Source organism: Centruroides vittatus, unplaced genomic scaffold (assembly GCF_030686945.1).
Source record: "Centruroides vittatus isolate TY-2023 unplaced genomic scaffold, ASM3068694v2 contig_882, whole genome shotgun sequence".
NCBI lineage: Eukaryota > Metazoa > Arthropoda > Arachnida > Scorpiones > Buthidae > Centruroides > Centruroides vittatus.
The window spans coordinates 3,529,213-3,541,517 of NW_027122574.1; the positions used below are offsets into that span (position 1 = coordinate 3,529,213).

The 12,305-nt window shown below is 34.4% G+C and overlaps 1 protein-coding gene across 1 annotated transcript in view; it reads left to right on the plus strand.

Moving 5' to 3' along the window:
- The first annotated feature begins 5,859 nt into the window (after window positions 1–5,859).
- The window catches only part of LOC136983511 (putative RNA-binding protein EEED8.10), a 43,468-nt gene continuing 37,022 nt past the window's right edge, over window positions 5,860–12,305 (plus strand). The window contains exon 1 of the mRNA XM_067280269.1: window positions 5,860–6,606. Coding sequence (XP_067136370.1) covers window positions 6,181–6,606 — 426 coding nt within the window. The 5' untranslated portion in view covers window positions 5,860–6,180. The remainder of the gene's footprint in view (window positions 6,607–12,305) is intronic.

Consider the following 12,305-nt stretch of genomic DNA (forward strand, 5'->3'; position numbering starts at 1 on the left):
AGGAACAGTGATGATATTTACGTTATCATCTGTAGAAAAAGTTGATTATAGCCTATTTTGGCACCTTGTACGATTTAGCCTATCTCAAGATGATTTTTAAGGAAAGATTCGGCTTTCTTGCAATGCATTCATTAATTGGGTACCTCCTTAGTATAAAAATATTACAACGAGAAGAATCATTATAATAGAGTGAGAAATTATATTAGAAGAGAGTTAAGATGCATTTCTAAAAATAAGCCTCTTCCTCAAGATGCTATTTTTAGAATGGCACCTTCAGATTTTTCATAAATTAATGCGGTACGAGAAAGCCAAACATTTCTAAATTCGGTATGTGACGTAAACTGTATAAAATTTTATAACTAGGGATAATTACGCAGCAAATTTAGTTAAGAATATCATTTTTTACGTACATAAGAGATTAAATACGGATGACGAACAGTGGTTCCTAACCGGTGTTCCGTGTAATTATGAAAGCGCCGGACTATTTCATGCACATTACGAATATTATTTACTGTTTGTACGGTGTTATATCCTTTCCGACACCCATAAAGCCCGATATGCTTTTTATTCAAAGATATTTCGACTTTTTATTCAAACAGTGTGAAGTAAAAATGTTAAAAAACCCTTCTAAACAAAGAATACAATCTCACATTAGCAATAAAGTGTTAAATTTTACAACTTATAATTCAATCACATTATCTACGTTAAGTAACGACAGCTGTTAAAAATACGCTAAGCTTCCCGTTCAACCCAATAGCAGGAAATTATAATTTAAAAAAGAACACAACACTATTGGAAGAAAAGATTGCAAGTTCCTTTCCTTTCTTAAATATAGAAAATTATGACTGGATACGAAATGCATTTGGCACAATTGATACATGGAGTTGTGAATTTTAGTTTAAAGAAGAACAATCAGAAATTCAAGAACGCTTTAAAAATGAAATTCTCTGAAATAAGTCTTGAGGATTTTTGGATTTTTATCCAAGCTCTTAATCCAACCCTCTCTACGGAGGCACTGAACATTTTGTTACAGATTTCAACATCATATTTGTGCCAGCGCGGCTTCTCAACATTAACCAACTTAAAGACACAATAATTAATCAAAGCAACAGCCAAATTCTTATCGAGTTAAATTAAGGCTAATTAATTTTTTTATTTGTGGGTACTAACCAGTAGGGCATCTTTTTTTAGCAAGCCCCTTATGGGGGTTCTGCCGTGATCGCAATGGGACGTCGGCTAGATGATGAGTGATGGGAACACCCCCGAAAAATTCCCGTACGGATTCGATCCCGGGTTTTCCAGAGCGGTAGGCTCGCCTCAATCGCTCGTCCATCCGACCAACAGATTAATTAATTAATAAGATATTAAGCAATTTTGGCTAAAGGTAGGCGGTTAAGCCGCCATCTCTTGTAATTTCGAATATTCCGAAGAAAAGATCGGTCAGGAGCGGAACTCGAACAAAATTATGCAAATGAATCTATAAAAAATTTAGATACTAAACTAAATACAAAAATCCTACCATACAAAATTTTAATTTTATTGATAATGCATTGCATTGCTATTGATTTCACAAAATAATCTTCTAATCCAGTGGTCCATGAAAACAAAAAACGCGAAAGCCTAACTAATATAGAAGAAACTAGGATAGCTGTATTACATATTAGACCTGGTATTGCTGAAATTTGTAGAAGCCAACAAGCTCAAATATTGCATTAAAATTGATTTTAAAATATATGCTTTTCACCTCAAATTAGTAGTGTTTTTTTTTTTTTTTTTTTTTGTAACTCTTTCCGCCCAGTGGGCACTAAGAGGGCCTCTTACAGCAAGCCCATTATGAGTTCGGCCAGGCCCACAATGAGGCGGCCGGGTGGTGAGGGACGGGGACAGACATATCCGGACGGACCACCCTCCCCCCGAAAAATTCCTGGGGATTTCTCGACCCGTCCGGATTCGATCCCGGGTCCCTCAGGGCGGCAGGCTGCTAACCTTGACCGCTCGGCCATCCGGCCGCCAAATTAGTAGTGTCTTGCCGCTATACATCATGTTTTTCCCGCTATCGATAGAGTCGTGCTGGTTATCTAACTCCGTTGTCGAAATTAACAATTTTTTTCAAATTAACTTGAGCCTACAGTGGTCGAGTAGCTAAAACCATTGAAAACTGGCAGTTGGTCGTGGGTTCGTGCTTTGCCAACAAGATGGCCACGTGGAGTTTTTCGAGTTTTCTTCACGTTTGAAACACCTAAATAGAGACCAGTTTCCAAAAAAGTTTCCCAGGCAGGTAATCTCCTACTCTGAAGATCGCGTATGTGTCGCTTTGCCGTAATCAAGTAAACCATTAATTATCCTGACGATTGTTTTTTTTTAATTGTCTAACAATAAGTAAGTGTTTAAAAAATTAATATTGATTGTACTGTCCCAAAATACAAAATATCTTTCGATGAGCTAGCTCACTAATTACTTTTCCCTCTCTTCCCTGCCGGCACTAAGAGTGCCTGGAAAAAGGCCTTCTTAGTGCTCGTAGTTCGGATTATTATTTTTGTATTATTTTTCAATGTGCAGGGTACATTGTGTGAAAAATTATTGTGAGGATTTCGCATATACTTACAAATAAATATTGTTATTATTATTATTATTATTATTATTAACCCGATCACTAGCGTAGCGAACCGATTGTTAAAGTATTTGTTCCCATCACTGGACTGGAGTCTTGATATATTCGTTTTAGCTAGGAAATATTCTTATAATGTCAGAAAACGAATAGATTTGATGATACCCGGATAGAAAATGATGAAATTAAAAGGCAAATGAACACCGTCAAAGAATGTTCTGAATAATAGTTACGGGAAGGACAAAACGGATTAGTCTGATCGAGAAATTTGGCCAAGATGTTAGCATCGAATCAAAATCGCTAAGAGATTCAAATCCGACGTTTTTATGATTGAAAGTTCCTCTACATAAAGAAATGCAAAAAGTATAAGTAAAATATTTCTAAAATATTAGTTTGTTTACAAGAAGAGGTCTTACATCCACTGATAAAGAATTATGCAGCCAGACTTAATTATTCAATTACTACAAAATTTGGCATATACAGCTGTCTCAGAATGTATGTCAATGATTACGGTCGTGGTCCTATTGCAGGCCAGATAATGCCATCAGAATGCTTTAAAATCATTACCCCAGTATCCCGTAAAAAGCTCCGCATTGTCACAATTTTAAGTGTAACTATTGTTTGGTCTTCGAACGCCAAGCACGTCCGTACGACGCAGTCAAAGATGTTATGCATAGTTCAAACAATGGTCGCTTCATCGGACTGAGAGAAACAGGATGGTTATTTTGCAAACTGCTTGCATCTGAACGGTTCTCACTCGACTGGAAACAGGTGTTCGAAGCAAAGGATACGATGGGCATATCATGTATCACGTATCCATATGGTCAGGAGCCTCCCCAACATGACGGGGAGGCTCTAGACACCGCAGACTGCAAGAGAGATGGTCGTCTGATCGTGAAGCAAACACGAACAATTATAGCGGCATTTTTGTTCTCAATCCAGAGATAGGTGGAAGCATGGCTACAGAGCCTCAACTCTTTTCGCACCATTGACAGGACACTAGAAGGAAAATTTGAATGAATGGCGAACGCTACGCATCTTGTTATTCACACCTAAACATAATCGGCTTTGTTTGCAGTAGTGCCATGATAGAAACACTGACTGAAAACTGCGTATCGTCTTTAGCGACGAATTTCGGCTCTGTTTAGGAACTGACAACTATCGTTAGAATGTGGATGGCCACGGGTGACCGCTTAGATTTTACCTTTACTCAGCGCCGGATTAAGCCTCTAGCGGGCCCTAGACAAAATTTAAATTGGGGCCCCATATAAATAAGTTGTTTGTAAACAAATCTTAAATAATGTCACTTAAAATTTTTATTAATAATAGAGAATACAAACACTAATACAATAATAATTGTACAACAAAAGAGTTTCTGGTACAATGAGAAATGCACAGTACAGTAAGACTCCGCTTAACGCGGGGGATGCGTTCCTAGACGACAAAGCGCTAAGCGAAACAGCGTTAAACGAGACCATTTTAACATAGAGTAAATAGGGATAGGGGAACACGCGACCAAAAAATAAGCAATTTTACTATAATTTTAAGTTATTTTTATATAAATTTTCGCATAATAATATATGTTAAATAACATAAACTTGTTTTTTGCGATGAAGTCCTGTAGTTTCATTGGTCGCTTTCTTTTTCTTTCCTTAAGCAAATGTCGGTAGCAGAAGATCGCATCAAAAATGCCTCGTTTTGCTTTGGCACTCCTATCAAAATCTGGACCATTCGCTACAATTTGATCAACGATTTCGGTTATCGTTACCAAACTTTTCCTAAGGAAATCTGTAGCAAGTTTTTTGGTTCTTCGTCTTCAGAATCTCTATTTTCCAGTTCTACACGAATTCCTTGTTCTGCCAGTTCTTGAAGTCGTCGTTGGTAAGGCTCTTACCAGAAACCTGCAGTAACTTCCCAATATCCTGCTGTGTACATCTGTATCCATTAAGTTGACAATTTTGTCAACCTAACGATACAGCGATAGACTCTTCTCGATGAAAATTCTTGGATACCTCCAGCCATAACTTCTTCCACACTCCGTTCATGCATTTATCAGTTAATTTTTGCCAAGAGAAGTCGGTATTTCCTATGGCATCCATGATGTTATATTTTTTCCAAAATTGAACAAAACAACATAGATAAGTACAGCGCTACGACGAATTGCCACCTTTTGCTGATTGGTAAGTGTTTGGGAATAATTGTATTATATATGAATCAATGAAATAGCGCATTAATTTGAATCAGCATAAATTTTGAGCGTTTTTTAGGCGTCGAGCAGACCGCGTTATATTGAATCAGCGTTAAGCGGGTCTTACTGTATATAATTTTAGCCATTAATCAGCCTTTCAAATATTTAAATTTTTCGTTTATGGATTTTCATTTCAGAAAATTGATCAATCTAGCCGTTTGAGAGTGTCTCTTTCTTTAGTAAGCATTGTTAAAGACAGCCTTTCCTGTCCTATCGAATTTCTTAAATAATTTTTAACTCGTTTTAAAACAGAGAAAGATTCGGCACTGAAGCCGGGCCCCTCCGAATTACGGGCCCTAGACATTTGTCTATTGGTTAATCCGGCCTTGTCTTTACTACTGAGAGGCACATTGTCCCACTGGCGTGCTGGTCTGAAGGGAGCCATCCCGTATGCCATTCGATCACCCCTAGGAATGGTGTGAAGAATATTGAGAGCAGAGTTCGGGAAATCTTATGCACTCGTATATACTTTTGTAACGGCATTTAACCTTATGCGTCTATATTCTCGTTCTCTTGGAGTACATAGCCTATATGAGCTGCACACTCCATATTAACCATTCGACAAAAGACAAAAGATTCAGGCGTTACAGACGTGAAAAAACCGGAAAACTCCACGTGGCCAGCCCGTCCTGGCCGAACGCGATCCCACGACCGAACTCCCAGTGTTCGGGGAAGAAGACTGCTAGGCCATTGGTGGGTCCCGAATCATTCGGGTTCAATTCCCCATACAGTTAAACCTTCTGTACTTCAAATTCGGCTTAATTATTTAAAATAAAATATTAAATAATAATTTGTTACACTAATAAGTATAATCAATAATTTCATATTTTTAAAATAATTTTATAGTTTCATAATTTAAAAAAAAATTATTTTTTAATAAAATTATTTTAAATTTAAAGTATAAAATACGAAATAAAATAATTAATTGAAGAGAAATCAGTATATATATTTTTTCTTCAAAATATCGTAATTTGAGAAATATCGTCTTTAGCGCTATCTGGTTTCTAAATCTCGAACTAACTGGTATGTTTTTGGATATTGCGGAGAGAAGCTCTTCTTCTGTTTATCAAAAAATAAAAAAACGCTTCGTGGAGAGATGAAGTAACGTTTATACGAAAAATATTCGAACGTTTGGTTATTTATAGAATAGCTTATTTAGTTTGTTTATGTTTGAATAATGATATAGGACGAAATTTATAAATTTCTTCATTACTTTGATTTGTTTTCGTTATGAAATCCATAGTTTACGATTTTGTACACATACACGATTGTTGATATAAGAATATGAAAGTGTTGTTAATGTAAAATTGAGAAGAGGAACGCCATGTTGGGATTTAGATTCAGTTACTTATACAAGCTCCATTCTGAAAGTTTTATGGGATTGAATGTGGTGTGTCTGCCCGGTACCAATCCGCCGGGTGCCGTGTATCGCTCCAGCCTGCCGGCGACTCCCGTATCCACTCCCATCAGAGAGAACGGGAGATTCTCCGAGGCGGCGCTGAGGGAAAGACTGTGCCGAACTCCTTCGCCCAGGAAGTGTCGGTTGTTCGAGTCCAGAGTGTCCGAACCGGACCTGGGATTTAACGCTTTGGATACGGCGTGGCCGCTGTCGCCGGACGACGACGACGACAAAAGCGATAACAGCGATTCTACGGCCACGATTACGCAGAATAAGGAACGGTGTTACGTCGAAGAGGACGTGAAGAAACCTCTGAGTCGGAGAGTGTTTGTTGGAAATATCAGTTATAGGGTATGCGTCCTTAATAATATTATCTTTATTACGAATCTAGTAACTTGAAATCCGTAGAAAAAAATTTAAAAAGTGTTGAGATAATTATGCCCGTATTCGGTTTTGAAGTGATACCGAGCTACTAAGTAAACATTGTTGGAGTTTTTGTGAATTAAATAAAACAAATTATCTAATTGGCCGTGCTTACTTAATAGCAAATGCTCTATGCAATTGTTTACTAATTTCATAATGTATCATAAGCATGAGAGTGTGTATCCTAAAAATTGCACAAATTTCAAAATTGTTTAAAATATGGCTTTTTTTTGTGTACGGATAGGTTGTTTAACATTTGGATGAGATGTTCTGGAACTGCAATTTGGACTGCAATTTGAACTCTGGTCTTAACTCTAGTCTCGAATTTCCAGAAGTGCCAGTTTTATAGTGGTGAAGCTTGGCCTTAATCTCGTCCTCCGACTCCTTTGCAGATCCAGCTTCTCAATCATTTTTGTGAACTTTTTGCTTTGGTTAGTACTGAAATCTCTCAATCGGTCTTAGTTGCAGTATGTTTGGAAGATTGGCTTTATGGAAGATATATTGAATTCTATAATGGTCCAAGTTGGCAACTATGTCGTGAGCATAATTGACAATGGCCGTGTCTGGGCAACAAAGGCCCGTGAATGTCCTTTTGCACCAACTACCAGCCAAACCAGAAGCTTCGACAAAACTTTGGAGTGTTGTTTGAAGGCTCCAGATGTAGCCTTTCTTTGATGAATTAGTGTTTGTTACCAGCACACTCACTTTTGTCAGTTCTCAGTATAAAATCAAATCAGAAGTATAAATGAATTTGATCAAATTTATTTAATGTTTCCATTTTTAAGATGGAGTGTTATTTATATAACTTTTTCAATAAATGAAATCAAGATCATTCTAGAAAGAATGTATGTTGTCAGTTGTGCATATATAATTTTTTGAAATTACTAAAATAATGCTCTTAAAATTTACATGGATTTTTAGGATACATATTGGAAATTTTTGTTATATGTAAAGATGAGGCAAAAAGTTCTTTAATCATGGGATTCTGTTTTTATGAAAGATAACATAATTAAAATATTCAAATTTTGAATGGTAAGTTTTAAATATATAAAAATTAAATTTTTTTTATTTCCAATAACATATTTGCTTTGATATTATATCTAATTTCTATGGATTGCAATGGTAGTAGTCAAAATTTAGCATAATAGTTTAATAGAGAATTGTTAGCAAAATGTCATTAAGTGTACTTTGGTAACTATAGCATTAATTTTTAGTTTTCATGCACACTTTTTGTTATATGATTTGGATAGAAGTTACTACAAGCGTATCACAGAAGTTTGTTAAAATGATAAAAGAATAATGGGTTAATGTTACCTTAGGTAGCCAAGATGGCGGCTCGTCTCTAATTCCAGCAAGGAAACAGTGGGACGCACGTTCTAACCTAACCTATTCTAATAAATTACCATAATTATTAGCACCAAGTTATTAGAATAGGTTAGGTTAGAACGTGCGTCTCACTGTTTCCTTGCTGGAATTAGATGAGCCGCCATCTTGGCTATCTAAGGCAACATTAACCGAATAAGGTATAAGTATGTCAACTATATTTGAGTTAAGTGATTAATTATAAGATTTCATAAAAATATAATTATTTGAATACTTAGAGCAGTGTTTTTCATAATAGTGGCATCCCCAACTTGGCAATTATTTCCTGTGGTTAATGTTACCTATGGTTCCAAAATGGCGGCTCGTCTCTGATTCTGGCAAGTAGAAGAAAGGAAACAGTGGGGACGCACATTCTAACCTAACCTAACTTATTCTAATAATTTTGTTGGCAATAATTATGGTAATTTATTAAAATAGGTTAGGTTAGGTTAGGTTAGAACATGCGTCCCCACTGTTTCCTTTCTTCTACTTGCTGGAATCAGAGACGAGCCGCCATTTTGGAACCCTAGGTAATGTTAACCTTTCCTGCAATGCCTTACTTCTTTATCAATACAGTTATTGCACTTTTTATATTTATAGTAATACATAAAATGTGTTATGATACTGCTCAGCACTATTTTCTAGCACTCTGGTTGGAAACCACTGATTTACAACATTGAATTCATTGCAGAGTAGTTATGAAAAATTTACTTTATTGGAGTAATCATGAATACATTTCACATTCCAAGCATTTTCATAATGCCCAAATCTGATTTGATGTTTCCGAATTGTTTTAGAGTAGATTTTTTAACAATTTGTTAGTATTGATTGGCCATTTTTGAATTACAACTTCACAATATATTTGTAATTTCTTTCATAACAAAGAAAGAAATGACAACAATTAGTCATTTAACTGTTATATTAACAGAAATTAAGTAAAATGGGCTCTGCTAATAAGTATAAAATGAAATATTTAGCTTTGAAGGTCATACAAATCATTACTTGAAATTCATTAGTTGAAGAAAGAGGGAATGTTTGCAGTATAAAAAGTGCATTTGGAAAATGTTTTTTATAGTTGATAGAAGTTTTGTACTTGAATATTATTGGATAAATGTTGGAAACTTTTTAAAATTTTTAAATTTATGTAATAAATTAAATGCTGCTAAGTAATCTGTAAATATTATTTACTTTTCAGTATTTATTACCTAAGAAAGCTTACTCATCATTAATCATGCTATAATTTATGAAAATCTGAAAAATTCAACTGCTATTTATTTATAAAATTATTATTAATTTTATCCCAAAATAAAATATATATATTTTTACGATTTATCTTAATAACTCTTGACTATTTTTGATTACATAGTAAAGTTCGTATCTCAATTAGATTCTCTTGATTCTTTATAGAAAATTCAAGAAGAGATTTTGCTCTTATGCCTTCTTTATTTTCGTTCTGTTGGCCTTATTGTAAGTTAGACTCACTATTATAAGAAAAATTATCTGATGGCCTGCTTTTTGGGCTGCAGTTTGAAAAAATTGAAGACCTATAAATTCTCACTGTTGTGTGTCTGTCCTTCCTTAATCTCAAGAATGATGATAGATAGATGAAATCTGAGATTAGCTATGGAAACTTTAGGGGCAGTAGGCCCCGATTAACTATATATGAACTTTTGACTCAAACCAGAACCAATTCAAATATTTTCCCCTGACTGGCACAATTCTATTGTTAAAGGAAAAGTATGATTTACAAGGACAAGCTACTACTAATTTGAGGTGGAGAGCATATATATTAAATTAAATAAATTAAAAATATGATTACAAATTGTAGCTCGGCATTGTGACCATGTCACAATAAATAATTGTTCATTTCAGTTCAAAAATTTTCTTGAAATGGAGTTACGTAGATGATCAGCATAATTCTGTTGTTGTCTGGAAAATTATGACATACAGGGGCAAGACACTAATAATTTGAGATTCAGATCATATATTTTAAATTAAATAAATTAAAAATTGCAGCCTGGCATTATGATGAAGTCACAATCGTTTCTGCTCATTGTGCCTCGTCTCTTGCCAAAAAATTATCTATTTAACAATGTTAATGAGGTAGCCTTCCAAGTGGGGGGATATCAAGTTATGGAGTCTCCTTTTTAAGATATGAGTAAGCACTCTAGCCTTATCGACCACTGGTCTAAACTGTTGACTCATGTGTATTAGCAAAACCAAAGAGCTTAGGGATATCAGATCAACTATTGTCTGTCAAGACCAGATACTTTAGTGAGCTTCAATCAGGAAAAATTTAGTAACTCTAGTTTGGTATTGAGTCCATGTAAGTCTCCTCCACCCATTCATATTCCATTTTGAAAATATGTAAATTTAGAATAGTTTCATGTGTGTCCTGTTTCGTAAGCACCATTGATTTACTTTTGTCCAAACACAGAGTAAGGTGATGTTATGGTCATGAAACCTACTTATGTTATACTAAAAGACCTGTTGAATCTTCTTATCACTATGGCATTTCATTCAGAGGACCATTTTTCATTGGAAAAACTCTTTTTGTTTGTCTGTTAAACCTTGTAAGATATTGTCTAGATTTAGCTTAATGCATTTGATATTGATATTGCTGTGTATGGGAGTTGGAGCATATGCTGGTCATCTCTTTATATATTGAAAACTATACTTTTTTTTTTAAAGTATCATGTTAGACTTTCTCAGTTTGGCATCTCAAAATATTATTTCATCATTTCAGAAGTCTTGACTTGTCAGATATTTCAATTTATATTAAAGATTTAAGTTATCATTAAAAAAACACATACATATGTTATCAAGAATGTTTTATACACTTAAAATATTCTGTCATAGAATAATAATAATAATCAGTCATAAACATAATATTCAATGCTTGATATTCAAATAGCCAGAGATGTAAAGCCAAATTTTGTATAGGAATTAACTGTACAATTAGTACAGTTAGTAGAATCTGTACAGTTATTACAATTAATTAAGAAGAATATAATAATTTAGTATGTAGTATGTCAGTAAGTCAACAATGTAAAATTATTTCTATTCTAATTCATATAAGTTTGATTATCAGTTTTCCAAATCTATTTATGGGAGAAGAAATTCAATAATTGGCCCAATTATCTTTTTTCTGACTTCTTTGTATATATATATATATATATATATATGTTACAGACAAAGTGATTAATTGGGCATTATGAATAATGACCAAAAAAGGGCACTCAGTATGATAAATATTGATTAATTTATCAGATTGTCCAGTCATTATAAATACTGCTATCACCTAGTCGGGCAAAGAGATGATAATAAGTTGAGGAGTGATCATTCGACACACGCTAGCCAATTGGCACTCAATTGCGTGTGCGTATCGTGTTTAGTACCAAATTTTAAATTTGATTTAAAAAACTCCACTTATTTCATTTAGAAATGTTTATTTTTTGTGAATTATTTCAAAGTACTATTAACTGATATTCTTCTGGTAACTTAGAAGTAACTTTCATTTTTGACTCTCTCACTTTTTGTATCATTGACAAATATGCTGATTTTGTAAAAATTTGATTGTTCTCACCTTTTTCTGCTATTAACTTGTTTAATCGGTTGTTACTTTTGTCAAAGAAGAAAGATTAACTACTGGTCACATAAATTTAAAATTTGGTACTAAATGCAATATGCATGTGCAACTAAGATGTAAGTTCTGATTGGCTAGCGTATTGGTCGGATAATCACTCCTCAACGTATTATCATCACTTTGCCTGACTAGGTGGTAGCAGTATTCATAATCACTGGTTAATTTGATAAATTATTGAAATTTATTACAATGTCCAATTTTGTTGGTCATTATTCATAATGCCCATATTAATCACTTTGTCCATAACATACGTGGTACGATCCAAAAGTTTGGGACTGCAGTAATCTATGACAACAAAAGCATGTATTTGAAGTTACAGCGTATGAAATGGATTCTACCAAACTACCTCTACGTGTTCAGGTTAATTTCACCCATGTCATGTGATTAAACCGCAAGCGTTGCTGTTTTTTTCTGGAGATAGTTACTTTTGTTCTGCAATGTAATCAAAGTGGAGTTTCAAGAACAACCTCCAACATTAAATTTTGTCAGCATTTAGGTAAAACACCTACAGAGACTTTAAAATTGCTAAGAAAGATGTATGGTGATTTAAACATGGCGAAGTCGAAATGTTGGAGGTTGTTCTTGAAACTCCACTTTTATTATGTCGCAGAACAAAGGT